This window comes from Crinia signifera, chromosome 2 (genome assembly GCF_055691185.1).
Source record: "Crinia signifera chromosome 2, ASM5569118v1, whole genome shotgun sequence".
Lineage (NCBI taxonomy): Eukaryota > Metazoa > Chordata > Amphibia > Anura > Myobatrachidae > Crinia > Crinia signifera.
Window position 1 is genome coordinate 332,888,136 of NC_139218.1, and position 17,260 is coordinate 332,905,395.

The window sequence follows — 17,260 nt, forward strand, 5'->3', positions numbered from 1 at the left end:
CTTTAATGTGAAATATATTATTCTAAATGTGAAAGTTAATAGAGCGCTTCTTATCCTTTTTGCAAGCAAAGGTGCAACCATATGACATCTGCATATCGAGCATGGTCAGTCAGTGATCTTTCTAGGGCCCTTTGCAGAATTATCCATGATTATAATGTGGATCATTCAATACAGAGAGCTTTTTGTATAAAGGCTCTGCAATAACTGGTTAAAATAAATGAAGATCAATATTTTCTCACTGGATTAGCCCGTTTGAGTTTAAATAGAAAGAAAGAAATGACGCCTTTTATAACACAGCGTGATCCCAGAATCCTTGAAATGGCAGCAGTGTTTTGTTTTATTATCAGGAGGTATGCGCACCATCCAACAAGACTTGCAGAATGCCACAGATGCCTCTATCAGTATAGAATAGCAACGCCTTGCAAATCTCTTGGATATTAAATGCAACAATAACGAATTGGAGCAAAACAAAAAGGTAAAAATAAAAACTAAAAAGACAAAAAAAAGTTACAAAAATACACAAATCAGTGATCCAGCAATATAGCAGAAATTGTTTTTGAAAAGTCGTTCTTTTAGTTGAATTTGAAAGCTCGCTTTGTGTCCGGGCTTGGCCACGCTTTGACTCAACCACAAGCCTCCTCATTTCCTGCCAGTTATTGCATGCAGGAACCTATATATTTATGTTTACAGATAAAGGGGGAGTCGGGTTAAAAAAATGCAAATTGCCAAGATCACAGATGAATACAGCATTGAAAAACAAGTAATCCGATCAGTAACATGAATGTTACCTGTCCAACAGTCAGATAGATATAAGAAGTATCATCACCGGTGGCAGTCCATTAAAAAAATATACGTATAAAGGCAAGTAAAAATCTTGAGAACAGGGATAGCTGGGGGAAGATGGCTGGTGTTACAAAAAGCATCATACAAAAAAAGAAAATAAAAAAAAAGACACATGCTACATAAAAAAAAAAAAAAAAAAAAATTCTACCCCCCCTCCCTTTCAGACAGCACAGATTTGTCAGGGTGATCCACAACATACAAATATACGCTTCAAGAATATTGCATCCACTTCTTTCAGCAGCCGGTGAGAACAGCTTCATGTTTATTACATTTTCTTTTTTTCCTTTCTTTGTTTTAAGTATAAAAAAGGAAGTGGACAGTGAATGTAGAAGCCAAAGTAACATATTACTCTGACCAGTTTTACATAATCCAAGTTCATATCATTTTAAAATATCTGCAGCTGCTCGCCCTTGCGCAGACATAAAATCAGATCAATACGCCATTGTCGAGATATTACCACTAGGCTTCATCGCTGTGATAAACTTATTAGCTTGTTTAACTGAATGCATGTTTCAGTCTGCACAAACAGGATCAGCCCATCTCTCTCAACAGGAGGGAAAAAAAAAAAAGGGTTGCCAATAAAGTGGCAACACGCTTGTAGATTCAGTGGTCTCTAGTGCGTTCAAGTCTTGCAAGTCTGCCTACTGGAGAGCCTGGATCGGTGACTTCAGTGATGCGGGGACAAGGTGTATCAGCTATGGCACCTTATTTTAAGATGATGTGGTAACTGTCGTTGCCTTCAGCTGAAAGACAAAATAAATCATAGTTAAAGAAGGTAAACTTCAGTAGTCTTTCTATCATATACTTCTGCACATAATAGAAGATATTACTCAGCATTACACCCTTGCCTATGTACCGTGCTAAAGTAGGTTTACAGTAGACTAATTACCTATGCACAGTGTCCAGGTAGATTACAGAAAACCCATCCGTCACCTTTGCACTGTCAGCAGGTAGATTACAGTAGACCAGGGGTTCCCAAACTCAGGGGTAGATGTATGAAGCAGTGAGAAGGAAGGAGAAGTGATAAAGTGCCTGGTACTTTATCACCAGCCCTCTTTGTTTCCCTCGGAGCCACGTATTGCCGCTCGAAGGGGAGAGCACAAACTCCCACTGGTGTTATCACGAGGTTGTGGGGGTACCGAGCAGCCTGCTCGTAAGTAAAAGCCATCCCTTTTAAGACCACTGTCAGTTGTTTGTCAAAGCCAGAGATGGTATTGGATTCACGGACATTGCTATTAGCAACCATCTTTTATCCTTTCCTTTTCCCATTTTTTTCAAATCCCCAAAGATCTGGTGGCTAGCCATAGGTTCCAGGTGAGAAACCTATGGAAGGGGGAGTCCCGAAAAAGACACCCCTAAAACCAAAAAAGGGTCAGCACAGAGTGATACGGCGCAGGACTTCTCATAGATACCCGGGACACAGGCAACACAAGCTGCCCCCAGGGAAAGCTGGCAGGACACACTGCACTGATACCACTCGTGCATATGTAATGAGTGGGAGCAGTGAATATATAATGAGCGGCTCTCGGCCCCCTGCTGGCCATTATGTGTAAAGAATAAATAAAAAAATTTTTTAACATTTTTTATATTATATTAATTTGCACATGAATAAAAATAGCATGCCCCCTTAACCGAAAAAAATACTGATTTTTTTACACCAAATTTAAAAAAGAAAAAACCTATATATTTTAAAAGAGTACATTCCAGTTCACCTTAAAAAGATGGCGATTGCTACATGGTGAAGCACAGCGGAAATCACGCTGAAAGCAATTCGCCATCCTAACATTGAATACACTCACGGCGAATCACAGTGAAAACCCCATTGGAAAACCACAGCGAATTGCGGCGACTAACAGACGACGAATTGCCCGTCATTCACTGTTCGCCGTTGGCGAGTTTTGAGTGTTGAATAGGGTGAATGACTTTTCAACACTCAATAGGGTTGAATAGGGCAAAAAATATGGGAGCACAAAAATAGGACACATTCGCTGTGAAAAGCAGCGAATCAGTCTCATTGAATACTGCCCATTGTCTTTATGCATACTCATTCTTCCTTATTACACTAGGAGAGCACTAAGTGCTATCTGTTCATTTCACGCATGCCAGCAGGAGGAGATGAAGATGAGCGGCCCGATCACTGCTGGCCACAGCGATGGAGGGGTTTCAGTCTTGGCTGTTTGCAGCCACAGGTTTGGTGGTTACCGCTGGGCTGCTCAATCATTGCGGGCAATATTCCTACAATCAATCTTTCCCCAAAATGTTGTACACAAGGTGTTTTCCCACATTTGTTTTGTTTCAACAAAATGTCCATGACGTATTACCACAGCCAATGTCCTTTGAAATGCTTAAATGTGACTGAAATTTGCATTCCCCATTGACTGCAGTGTGTAAGCTGGTTACGGCAGCTAGAGAATGCTGGTTACGGCAGCTAGAGAATGCTTTAGTTTTCACTGAACATATGGCTTTTACATAAGGGTTGAAAGATTGGTGTGACATCCTATAAAATATAGGTAAAGGTAAAAGGACTTCCTAAATAACACTATCCTTGCACTGTGTAGTAAGCGTTATTGTGGACTAACTGTCCAGCTCCTAATAAAGGGCCGTTATAAACATAAAAGTGTGTCAGCTCTAGCTGCTACGGAGTAGCCAGCTTTAGGATCACGTACAGAAGCTGGAATGCATAATTACAATGACCACAAAGTGCTACAGAATTCCATGTATTAAATACCTTTACTAACAGAGTGATGCACATTTGCCAAGAGCAAGGAAGCCAACATGTATTGTTATGTTGCCAATTTTCACTCAGTATGTACTCAGATGGGAGTATTTGTAAAATAAATTCTTCAGTTAGAATCTTTTTTTTTTTTTTTATTGAACAATGGAACTATAGGATGGTCCTTCCATTCACTGTATGTATTTGTTTATTCAAAAGTTGTGGCATTTGGCTGTTCATTTGATAATAAATTCCAAAACAATATATAAAGTTGCTGCCACCCAGAACATATTCTCAGCCCAAAAGTAAACTAGTTCTGATAAATAAAAAAATACAACCCCCCAAAAAAGAAAAACATTCCAAAACCGTTCTGATTAGAGTCTGTTCCCTACCTTTCATTGTATCCAGCACAAAACATGATTCGTCCTGAAAATTTTGTATCATCTAAGGAAACAGAATAAGTATTATTAGTTATTATTAGACACCATCTCTCTCAACATGGAACAAAATCATTTGACATCAATCCATAAATCAACATAAAAGTTCCTATATACTTGTCTGGACCAAATTTTCCCTGAGCTCCCCAGCGGCACACATATACGACCTGACAATTTGTACATGTGATTTTTACCTCTGCCCGCTGCAGAGTGGGGAAAGCGCCTCTTCCCCGCTCAGTGATCAGATCCGATACATTGCAATGTGCTACTTAGGGCTGCACATACGATTTATCAGCCCGTCCGTCCTCCGTCTCCGATGCGCATGGTACTTCTGATCTGATGTCAGACACATCCGATTTAGGCCAGTTGGAATTGGGTGAAATTGGCCCAAATCGGACAAGTGTATGGGCACCTTAAGAAGGAGATAAAAGTATTCACCTTTGCCAAGGGGCATACACTCGGAGTATTGGGTATGGAGACCTAGACATTGTCTACTATTTACACTGTAACCTGAAATCGCCCCTTGTGCATGGGCCTTCAATTCGGCCAATCTTTTGTTTTCAATGTAATTAAACACATTTACTAGAGCTTATATAAATGCTTGTGTTGCCAACAGCCACCAGATTCTAGCTATCATTCCTCTGCTGCATCCTAGAAAGTACAAAGAATCTGATTGTCAATTTTAGAAAACTTTATTCAACATACCCCCAGTATCATCCACATGACTTCCCCTGAATGAAACCTAATGTATTTAAATGGCCAGAGCGAAACTTATGACTAAATGGCTGGTATACATCAATGCCTTTTTTTTTTTATCTGCAGGATATAGAGACGAGATGGCTCAGAAATGTCCATAGTTTTGTATCTATGTTTTTAGAAGTCTGCTATTTTATTACGGCTAAATATTTTTTCATGTATCGTACAGTATGGGAATTGTGTTTATTATTGAATAATAAGCTGGGTCACTGACGTCATAAAGGGGCTGAGCAATGCGTTATTGGGAGGCAGTGCTTGGTGCGGACGTAGCCTCCTCCCTTTAGTGTGAACAGGACCCGGGATGCTGGAGTCGGGTTACCCATTTACAATGCCCAGCAACTCGGGTGAGAATTCTAGGTTACTGTGCCCAGATTTTTTTTTTCTCCCCAAAAGACCCCTTCACACAGCACAGAGACCCAGGTCGACCCATCAACAACCCAGGTTATTTGTGCGGTGTGAAAGAGGTGTAATTATTTTTTGGTGAGAGGTTGTCACAATCATTGCTTCTATTGTATGTGGCAATTCAGTTAAAATAAAATGTAAGACCTTCCCATACAGGAGCTTGCTTACTTCCCTTAGTGCTAGTCACATTGCCATTTCCTAACATGCAGTCCCTAAAGTAACAGTCACAATACATTCAGCAGTGGAATTTTCCAACCAAGTACCCAGTCAGCAGGAACGCTGCACAATACACAGCTGTGAAAGGTAATGGAAGAAAAAAAGCAGGAACAGTTTAACATGGCCAAAAATGCTGCACAACTAAGCACAAACCCCTTCAGTGGTGTTTTTTTTCATTAGTTAGCGCTCCCCACTGGGCGAGTTTTTCAGGGGGAGCACTCCCTAAAAAAACAACCCACCACTGTCTCTCCCAGGGCCGGGCAGCACCGTTGTGCCGCTGCCCTGTCCTCAGGAACCTGGCTGTGTGCGGTGTGACTTTACAAGGTCACGTTGCACACAGCAGAGGGGCATGGCACGGACGAGCAGCGCTGATGTCGAGTTTGGCGATCAACTCAGGGGCGCTGCCCAGAGCAAAGCAGTGGAGACAGCTGCAATCCCGAAATTTTTTTCCGGGTTTGCCAGTCTGGGCACAGAAGCATAGCCCGTAAAATTCTCGGGAATGCCAGGGAAGGGGTTAAAGTGTGATATGAAATGGACATTCACTAATAAATGAGAACGCCATTCACAGCTGATAATCGAATATTGATATAATTATCGAATAACTAATATAGTACAGAAAAAAAATCCTCACCAGCACCATTTTAGGGTAGTAAAGTAGTGGAGAACCACATACACCAGATGACCCAGCAAATAAATTGCAGATTTTACAGCTATCAAGCAGTGGTAAGCATTTGTGTGACCTTTATTCTACATCAGGAAAACTGCTGGTGTCAGACAGGTAGAGATGAAAAGGCTGTCGTACAACTTTTCTATGTCTTCACCTCACTAGCTCTGGAGTGCTAAATAACACATTGGGCAATGTTAAAACTCCAGACTCTTGAAAGGGCCATAATCAAGCAATTACTTCTTCCAGTTGATATACAATAAGATACAAAAAAAAGAACTGGACACTTTTCTCCTAGAAATTGCTGGCAGAGCCAATAACTGATTATTGTGGCTTTATGATACAGTATTATGTTAATCAGTGGTTTAGGAAACATTTTCTGTATTTGGAAATTTTCAACAGATTCTTACAGAGCGTACACACTGTGAGATATGCACTCATCTATTCAATTTTGCTTATAGAAGCAAAATCAAATACAAAATCGAATGGACACGGAATGGTTTTCCTACACTCAATGAAGATTCTATCCCAATGCAGGCTCACGTGTAGTATACATCGAATAGATAAATAGTCTTGGCAGGCAAGACTATATAGTACAGATCTGTACTACATAGTCAAATCGAATGTGAACACTGTAACCATCCCAGATCCAGACACAGATCTAATAGTGGTCTAATAGAAAGTGAAATCTCACTGTGTGTATGCACCTTTATTGTGGAAAATAAACTATTTGAGGTTTATGTGCCCCTTTGTCAAGGTGAAAAAAGTCACCCGACCCGGCAGAATGTATTGTCACCTGAGTTTGGTGGCAGTGCGGGAGGCATGGTTTTGTAAGTAACTGCTATTTTAAAAAAAGATATATATAAGTTCATCTATATGCAAATATCTCCCAAACACCTAAAGATGTAGCTGCCAAATCACAGTTTTGCAGTATTAGACCACATGGTGACAACAAAACAATTGTTGGACTAGCAGAAGGTAATCTTTATTTAAAGCTTTTATATATTTTCTAAATAGATTATTTGGAAAATAGACCAAAACTGTTAACATACAAAAACGTCTACAAATGAGATTTGCGACCCTATATCCTTATCAGTCATTCCTAGTTCAGTCACAGCTATCCCGTCCATCAGACACTTGGAGGATTATGGTACATTTCGCCATCAGGGAGCATGATCAAAGCATTGCTGTAGATGTCCATGAATTACCTCATCACTGATCAGTACATGAATGCCTGTAGGTCCCTGCTTGTAAATCTGGTTAATCTGATGAGGAGAAATATTGAAAAGCTGGGCAATCTTTTCTGTTAATTCCATAGAGGTGAGGTCCTCCAGGTAGATGGCATGATACACTGTAGAAAAGAAAAGATGCTATAAAAAGGCACATTTGTGAGAAACCCACGGTAATCTCAAAGTAAACTAGTATGTGCTGTAATGCTCCATCATCTAATGGGGCCTACACACGGGGCGATATCAGCCCATTTTCTAAGCGATGTGACTACATCGCTTAGAAAATGACCCACATCGCTGCGTGTGTAGGGGCCATAGTTATGTGTGGCCCCGCTCGGCGATACTGCATATGTAGGATAAACCTAGTCAGATCGGCAGTCAGGGCCACTGTAGTTACTGAAGAACACTGACCCTGATAGATCGATAAGCACAGATTGCCGACATCCCTGTGTGTCAGAGGGATCTACACTGCTCAGATTGCTCAGTGTCACCCTGTGTGTAGGCCTCTTAAAACCCGACACAGAACCGTTATCTGAACATGTTGAATCCGAAGCATGGTCCAGTGTAATCAGACATAATAAAAATCTGAACTAAAGGATTTACTTCGGTTATAGTATAGATCAGTGGCCCTCAAGGACCCCCAACAGTGCACATTATTCAGGTCTCCACCCAGAATCACTGGTGAAATAATTGGCTCCAGCTGTGGAACTTTGAAAATGTGTCAGTGAGTAATGAGTGCAGCTGTGTATCTGTGAGGTGACCTGGAAAACGTGCACTGTAGGGGGTCCTTGAGGATCGAGGTTGAGAACCACTGGTATAGATGATAGACAGTGTCTAGGTCGACACCTACAAATGGTTGACATACCGTAGGTCGACACAATGTAAAAGTCATCATGAACATGGTCGATCTAGTCATTGTCGACCTAGACACTGGATACCTTCACTTCTCAAGTTAATTCTACTTCTCACCCACAAAGGATATGTTCCCCCTGTGTAACACTGATGGCATGATCTCATTTACTAACCCACATTACCCAGTGTACAGTATTTACCATTGCTTTTTTGGTGAGACAGCTGCCCCAGTTAGGTAGTCTTCTGAGTAACCAGAGACAGCGCTTCAGTCTTTTGCAACTTCCTCAGTACAGGCTAATTGTGCACATGCTCTAATACAGTTAATGTGCCTACTGTCGGGATGCGGTCATTTGGTCTACAGCATGATGGTCGACATGGGTCTAGGTAGACATGTCGACATAGGGTTTTCACTGTTTTTTTTTGAGCCGACAGGTGGTATTTTATGCCCCACCATCCACTAGGGTGCAGCGGGATAATAAAATAGCGTGACGAGCGTAGTGAGGCCCCGCGCCCGAAGCATTGCGAGCGCAGCGAGGAGATGCGGTGCACTTTAAACTGTGTCCATGTCGACTGTGTTGACATTCGGGTCAAAAAAACTGTGAAAACCACCATGCCGAACTAATGACCTGTCAAAGTAGTACCATGTTGGCCTAATGACTGTCGACCATCATGTTGTAGACCAAATGATCCCAACCCGTACAGTTTGTCTTTGAAGAATTTATCTTTGCTCTCACTCCAAGGACCGGTTAGTGAAAGACAAATAACCAGCAGCAGCTCCTTACCCGTCTGGCTGATCTCCTCCAGGATTCCTAACCTCCTGGTAACTGACGAGTGGAACCATGAGGCAGGGCTTAGGGGCAGCTCTGGTAGAGAACAGGCTGGCTTCTAGGCACTGCATTGGCTGCAGCCCATAGAAGTCAGATAGGGCTGTGGTAACTGCATGGAGCGGCTTCACATGGGAGGTGTTCTGGACTAGCAGCCACAAGGGAAGAAACACTTCCTACAGAACTTGTGTAATAGCAGGGCGCCCACTAGCGTAGTCAACGTCCTTGTCAGAAGTAGTGTAGTGTTCCCACGTCCAGCATAGTCAGCAGCCCTGCTACATGTGTTCATGAAACACCCCCACTATCCACACCAACCCGAAGCGTGGCCAGGTCCAAGGTGTACATACCCCCACTATCCACGTCGGCGTGGAGTTGATTTCATTAAATTTGGCGAGCGCAGCGAGGCGACCGGACACCGATTACTATACATGTATTCCGCATCCCCTAGCAAGGCCCGCAAGGGAACGCAGAATACATGTAAAATAATCGGTGTCAGCTCGCCATGCTTCGGACTCGGTGGCTCACTGCGTTTGCCTCACTTTATAAAATCAACTCCACGCCGACGTGAATAGTGAGGGTATGAACAGGTCGGGGGGACGCGTAACTTGTCCCCTTGCCAGGCTGGCGTGGATAGTGGGGGTTTGAAAAGGAGGCTCTCCCTAAAGCGGACACGGGCAGGGTTGCCGTACCCTGCCACAATAATACCGAGATGTAGGAGCGTCTGAGACGCACCTGAGTCTCAGTCAGATGGAGCACCTCTTTGCCGGCGCCCGCATGATCCCCTCTCCGCCATTGTCTACCAGCGCAGGGGACCTGGCAGTTACCGGCACTGTGTGAGGCATTCTCTAGGCATGCCATGGAGAGAGCCGGGCTGCCGTGGAGTCACTAAGCTAAGTACGCTAGGCAGCTAACATACTATACGGTTAATGATGCGTGCTCCTACAAGCCGTTAACTACCTCCCCCTTCATCTGCATATGCAGTCCTATGCTTACTATGTGGCTGCTGAATGATATCATTAACAATGTCGTTCAGTGTATATGCACTATATTGTTGGTCCAGGAGTACAGGCCGTACAGGGGAAAATAGTTAATGATATCTTGTAATGTGTACACACCTTAACTGCTAACTAATTCACACAGAGGGGCACCAATCTTCAATTAAAGTATAGGGTAGTATTGGCTGTTCTCATTACTTGGTGGCAGGTTCCAGGTGTAGAGTAATACCCAGATAAATGGTGTATGATAATCTGTGAAAAATCAACCAATTATAGTGTAATCAAACTATACAGTAGAAACTGGTGAGGCCTGTCAACCTTCAAAAATGAATCAGCACCTCCAAGAATACTAATGAGAACCATCAAATAAACCAAAGTAGACACTTACCATAAAAAGCACCATTTCCCTGCTCTCCATTTTCATGTTTCTGCTGCGGATGCTCCCGCAATTGCTGCGATTCCTGGCAAACATAAATTGTGAGCCTGGGCCGCACCACTCTAGAGGGCGAGGAGAAGCAAAGAATCACCAGCTGCTTCATATAGGAACTTCTTAAACCAATAAATGCTGTTAAATGCCTCTCCCTAAGCTCTCCAAGCAATACATTTCAAACAAGGAGTTTATGATTTCTCACGTTTAGATTTTTTTCCCACCTACAGAAGGAGGCTGAACCTCGTAATGCTGTGCTCACACATGGATGGCTCCTTCTCCTGGACTAGACATCCAATAAGTGCTGCACCTTCCATAGGTCTCTTTTCACTCAATGCGGCATCAATTCTGGGAGGCAGATTAAGGAATCACCATCAGCATTATTTAAAATAGGCCGGAGTTCAATTTGCCCCTCATGTGGTACTCTTGTCTGTTGGCTTGGTTTCTGGATTACTAGTCGACCATGCTTGTTCATCTCTGAACTTGGAGCGCTTAGTGGAAGAACCCAAGATTTGGTGACAAACTGACCCGTGACTTTAAATTTCCGCTCCTTTGATCCGAAAGGCAAAGTTCATGACCTGGGAGATCCCGCAGAAGGAAGGAAAGTGGTCTTAAAGCTCAAACAGTACCTCCCCTGAAAAATGTAATGCTTCAAGGGCCAGGTACGAAGCCAGAGGGCTCTCCTGAGCGCAACTGCAGAAACCAACACATTGGAGGGTAGGACACCTGTGTCATTGATAATTATATAATTCTTTCCATTAGGAGAAGTAATCCAGTTTTCTAACACGACAGCCACACAAAACGAAACTCACCTTCCTTTCAGTGCATTGAAGAGCCGAATACCATCAGCAGGGCCACAGATCTGGATAACATCATCTCTAGTTAACTTTAATAAATCTGCACCTGAAACAAATGGAAAAACTCATGTTGCCTTAGTTTGATGGATGGACACCTGCCAGGGTGACATATGTAGAAGGACTGCAAGTTTCAAATCTATAGTTATTAGGACCAGTCTACTACTACTAACCCCCCCCCCCCCCCATGGTAGCTGAGAGCACTTTCCTTATTTAACAAAATCCCATATTTTAGTAATATCTAGCACAATTTAACTGTAAATGATAAGGGATTTTATAAAAAAAAATTAGTTGTTCTTGGTGAGGTTTTACAAAGAATAAAAAAAAGGAATAAAAGTACAGAAAGATTATTGGTTTTAACTTTTTGAAGTCACCTGTTCTAAAGTTTAGTAAATCTCTAATATGCTTCTGAGTGAAAGAGCAGAGACTGGCATAGACAGTGGCTACCTGTCCTGGACACACTTTGGGCTGGAATAGGTAATAAATTGGGTTCTTTAAAAAAAAGGCTAGTGGTGTCTGCCGGATTTAAGAGTACTGTTGGCTGTGGTCTGAATGAATACACTCTAGAACACAGGTTCTCGTAGTCAGTCCTCAGGACCCCACACAGAATCAAGTGAAAAAATTAACGCCACCTGTGGATCTTTTAAAATGTGTCCATGAGTAACGAGTGCACCCTTCGGGTGACCTGGAAAACGTGAACTGTGTGGGGTCCTGAGGACCGAGTTTGAGAACCACTGCTCTAGAATATTTGAACTGACATTATGCCAGTAGTTATTATGCTGACAGGCTGCCTGTTTTGAATACTGTTTCAGCCTTCAATATGTGTATGCCACTAGGTGAAATACTTTGCACCACATACTGAATTCAGAACTGTTCTATATATGGTGTAACTATAGTATGGTATATAAGCAATGTCCAGTAATATTACCCAGACAGGATCTTCTCTCCCTGGTGCTCTTATTAAAATAAAATAATATTTTGTACATGAAGAATAGATGGCCATGTACATGACATATTTACGGCAATCTCTTGCCTATCTTTCTTCAAGTATCTCTATCCATACATCTATATCAAGGAAAGTTCCCCATATTATTGCTACTGGATGAGACAGAAACCTTCCCTCTGGGTGTTTCAGTTTATTGCCGTCTATCATTCCATGCCCAGTCTGCTCAGTGATAGAACTAGAAAGGTAAAAAGCACAGGAAAAGCTAGAAAGTACAAATACTATTTACTGTAGTAGTAGTAGTAGTAAAGGTTATAGTAGAGTGCATGGGGCACGTATAAAAGAATTAAAGATATGAAAAAGGTGGAACACCTATAATTAATTTTGTTAAAGCATAAAATTGTTTTGGTGAAATATACACCACTAAGCTTTAGGAGAAATAAAATCTTTAATTATATATAACCCTTGCACATAACAGCATACGGAACGTGACGTTATTACAAAGGTCCAATCAGAGCTCGCTGCTGCGGATTGGCTAACAGGAGCGACCTCTTGCTGTTTAGCGCTATGACTATTATGGTAGAAATGTGTACGACTGCCCAAAACACAATATTTTCTAGCACAGCCCAGCTGTATTGCACCCATGTGGAGAGAAGAATACACAAGTGTTTGGAGCTAGGGAGGGAGAGAAGGTAGGTTGCAGGTTGAGGGAACGTGAAACAGCACTGCATTAACAGTTTTTCTCCTAGGGAATTACCTGAGAAATTTGTGAATAGCCGCGAGAATGCAGCAAATCTATTTCTATGTAGCCACTGTTGTGCCTCCTGAGGGGTTGATGTAGGCAAGAGGTTCTACAAGAGAAATGCATAAAGAGAGCTCCACAAAACTCCATTCTGTACATTAGGTAGCAAAATCAGTTTCTCACTGAGAAGGGCATTTCCTCTTCTAGAAGACTGAGGTACTTTAGTGTACCATCACCCCTTTACTCTTTCATCCTGCACAATTTAGTGTGAAATTACTTATAATGTAACACAAGGTTGAACAAACCAATGGAATATGCCCTAAAACAGTGCATGTAACCAAGAGCAATCTGTCTAGTCCCTCAACCTGTAAATAGTGAGATAGATGACGTGACCATGAGCGGTTCTCTAACCAGTAAGAGGCAAAAATAATGTGAATCAACGAAAGGGACACCTAACACTTAATGTGAATATCTATCTATCTATATATATTTTTTTTAATGCAAGTAAAACATTACAAGATGCAACTAACAAATCTGACTACATTATAAACAGGAAGCAGTAAGAATCCATGTGCCTCCTGTGGCCCATCACTGCCATAGTGACCAATATATTGTAACTTGGTGGGACTGCTATGCTATTACTGGTGCCTGTCCTTGTGTTTCCCTCCTATATCCCTATAGATTGTAACCTTGCAGCAGGGCCCTCCTACCTCCAAGTCTGTCTGTGAAGTTTGAAGGTCACTGAGAATATGTAACATTTAATGCTCTACTTCATTTGAAGTAATGTAGCATTTGAAGATTTCTAGGGTTAGATTGGCATCTGGTCATCGGTCGACATGCATTAGGTTGACACAACTGAAAGCTTGACATGGAAAAGAGTTGACAAGTGATTTCTCTTTTTAAACTGACTTTGTTCATACTTTACCACCCAAGTGGGTGTAGAGACTATAATAGTGTGCCGGGAGCAGAGAGCCATGTGAGGGGACGCGGAACACAGACACGGTGCCTATGTCGACAGACACCCGAAAAAGTTTATTGACCTTTTCCCATGTCAACTATTTGATTGTGATTTGACCATGCTGACCCAATGCATGTCAACCTTGACTGTCGACCTAATATACCGTAACCGGTTAGATTATTAAAGCGGAAAAAGGGCTTCATTTCTGTAGCAAATCCAAATTTGTTCCAAGTATGGAAATGGAGAAAACTGGTTCTAGTTCATCCCATTTACCCAAAAGTTTCATATGTTCATATCATGAGAAAGATAGATAAATATTAGGTAAAATGACCGGTTTGGCCATGGGCTCTCAGAGGGACATTCCACATGCACTGCGTTGGGGCACATACACTGGTTTTTGATCTTTGAGAATCGGAAACTCTTGATATAAAGCAAAAATGCTGCTGGTATGACTTTGCATTAGGGATTAAGGAAACAAAAACCAACACCACCCCCATCTACAAGCTACACACATTACAAATACCCTACTGCTCATCCTTCCTATGAAAAAAGGCACAGGAGCACCACTAAATGTTAGGGTCATCCTTTATCTTTTTCCATGAGGACTGCACCTAAACCACTCATCACATGGATCAGGATAGGAATCCTGGTATGAACACCATGCCCAGACCACTGTATACAGGCATACAATTATTGTGATCTAATAGCTAGTATAATGTACAGATCCCTCAAAAACATTTTAGAGAAACCCGCCCTCCTTCCCCACAACAACTAAAAAAAGACAGATGGGAAAAACGTGTTGTATGCGTTTATTCTGTCTGATCAGGTGTTGACAGATGGCTTTGTAATAGATTTAGGCAAACTATGGCTCCCTTGCTGAACTACAAGCACCAAAATGATATGCTTGTAATTAGTATTAAAAGGTGTAGTGCAATAGGATGCCTAATCATGCACATTTCATCTCCAGAGCTTAAATATGCAAATGTGGCTGTCAAAGCAAATTGGTTCATCTCAAAAATAGGCTTAAATAGTGAAAGTGTATTAAAAGTACCTGAACGGGCGTCAATGTTGCACTTACATCCACGATGGGTGAGGGGGGTTCAGGCTGATGATTTGGAGAACCATTGCTGCAATGAAATAACAGGGATTTTGTACTTACCGTAAATCCTTTTCTCCAAGTCCACAGGCGTCACTGGAGTAACAGTGGGGACTAGAAAGGCTACTACAGTGAGCATGAGCACTTTAAATTTAAATGTGTGGCCAACTCCTCCCCTTCTACTTCCCCTCCTAGGCAGTCATAAGAATGTGCCCAAAGGGAGCTGGAGGAAAGAAACACTTCCAAGAGGAGGTTAAACATCACACAATGCCAAAAAAACATTTATAGATTGAAAAGTGAAAATATCAGTGAGAAACACTGAGCAACATACACATACCAGTAAGTTCCAACAAACATGAACAGAACCTAAACCTTGCAGGAATAAACTTCAAAAGTTTCAGGTCGGGTCTTTTGAGTAAAGAACAGCACCGATGCGGGCGTCCAGTGACACCTGTGGACTCGGAGAAAAGGATTTACGGTAAGTAAAAAATACCTGTTTCTCCTTCATCCACTAGGAGTCACTGAGTAACAGTGGGGATGTCCCAGAGCTCCCAACATTGGTGGGACAGCTCTGAGACCCCCTTAACACCGAGCGTCCAAACTGAGAATCTGGAGCCGCAAAAGTGTCAAACCGGTAGAACCAGACAAAGGTCTGACGACCTGACCAAGTGGCAGCTCTACAGACGCCAAAGAGGGTCTCACCGAGCGCGTAGAATGCGCCGGAATGGACACCGGAGGACATCAAGCTTTAGCGACATAAGCCTGGCAGATGGTTAGACGAATCCACCTAGACAACGTCTGCTTGGAGGCCTGCCAGCCACACCTGACCAGATCATACGTGACAAAGCAAGCATCAGACTTCCTCAAGGAAGTCGTCCTTGCCACATAGATACATAGACAACGTCAAGAGTCCTTGCTTCAGGAGTATCCTCCCTAAAAGCCGGCACCACAATCGGCTGATTGATGTGGAAAGCAGATACTACCTTTGCCAAAAAGGAGAGGCTAGTACGGAGCTCCACTCTGTCGTCATGGAACACCAAAAATGGTGGGCAACACGAGAGAGCCCCAAGGTCTGAGACCCTCCTAGCCGATGCCAAGGCCAGGAGGAGGACCGGTTTCCACGTGAGGTACTGGAGATCCACCTCCTCTAACTGCTCAAATTCCGTAGGAGGGCAGAACGGTGGTTGCAGCCGCAACACCCCCTGGAAAAAAGTATGTACCTCCAGCATGAGAACCAATCTTCTTTGAAAAAAGATTGATAATGCCGAGACTTGAACTTTCAGGGTACCCAGACGTAACCCTGAAGCTGAACCGGCCTGCAAAAAGAGGAGAAGTCTCGCTTTCTTAAAAAGGGTTGTGGAAACTCCACATCCCTCACACCAAGACACATAAGCCCGCCAGATGCGGTGATAATGCTTGGAGGCAGCATCTTTTCTGGCCTTCATCATGGTAGGGATAACAGCCCTTTGAATTCCTGCGTGCCTCAAGATGGACCTTTCAACAGCAACGCTGTCAAATGAAGACGGCCCAAGTCTGGAAAGACAAAAGGTCCTTGACCGAGCAGATCCTCTTGAAGGGGCAGGGGCCATGGTTCGTTGATAAGCAGAGACGTGAGGCTGGTGTACCACGACCTGCTTATTCAATCCGGAGCTTTCAGGAGGACCGTGACCTTCTCCCTCCGGATCCTCTGTAGCACCCGAGGTAACAGTGGGAAAGGAGGGAAGATGTAAACAAAGTGGAACGGCCAAGGCACCACCAGAGTATCCACTCCTACTGCCTCTAGATCCTTCATCCGAGCGAAGTACAACAGGTAATTGTGGCGAGACGCCATGAGGTCCGCTTGAGGACAACCTTACCGGCGAATCAGGTGTTGAAACACCATTCTCCCGACTTAGGAAGTCGGCCTCCAAATTGTCCACGCTGGGTATGAAGATTGCGGAGATGGCCAGCGCTTGAGCCCAGATGAGTATTCGACTCGCCTCCTTCATGGACACGCAACTGCCGTGGAGTTGTCAGACTGTATCCTGATGGGTTGACCCTGAAGGAGATGATGAGCCTGCAGCAGAGAATAATACCCTGCTCTGAGCTCCAGCACATTGATCGTCATTGGTCAGGTCCAATGCCCCTGGAACTGGCAATTCAGGGTGACTGCTCCCCAACCACGAAGGCTGGCATCTGTGGTCAGAAGTACCCAATTCCAGATGCCGAATCTCCTCCCTTCCCTGAGGTTGCTGGAGTTCAGCCACCACAGGAGAGAGTGTCACGCCTGCACAGACAACCTCACCCTGTGTTGCAACATTGGAACGGTC

General features: G+C 43.2%; 1 protein-coding gene across 1 annotated transcript in view; it reads right to left on the reverse strand.

Annotated features, from left to right (window-relative positions):
* Window positions 1-313: 313 nt before the first annotated feature.
* TFCP2 (transcription factor CP2) overlaps window positions 314-17,260 on the reverse strand; it is a 71,865-nt gene continuing 54,918 nt past the window's right edge. Inside the window, exons 9-15 of the mRNA XM_083169442.1 lie at window positions 14,907-14,982; window positions 12,913-13,006; window positions 11,171-11,261; window positions 10,320-10,429; window positions 7,240-7,382; window positions 3,949-4,000; window positions 314-1,586 (exon numbers count right to left, since the gene is read on the reverse strand). Coding sequence (XP_083025568.1) covers window positions 1,549-1,586; window positions 3,949-4,000; window positions 7,240-7,382; window positions 10,320-10,429; window positions 11,171-11,261; window positions 12,913-13,006; window positions 14,907-14,982 — 604 coding nt within the window. The 3' untranslated portion in view covers window positions 314-1,548. The remainder of the gene's footprint in view (window positions 1,587-3,948; window positions 4,001-7,239; window positions 7,383-10,319; window positions 10,430-11,170; window positions 11,262-12,912; window positions 13,007-14,906; window positions 14,983-17,260) is intronic.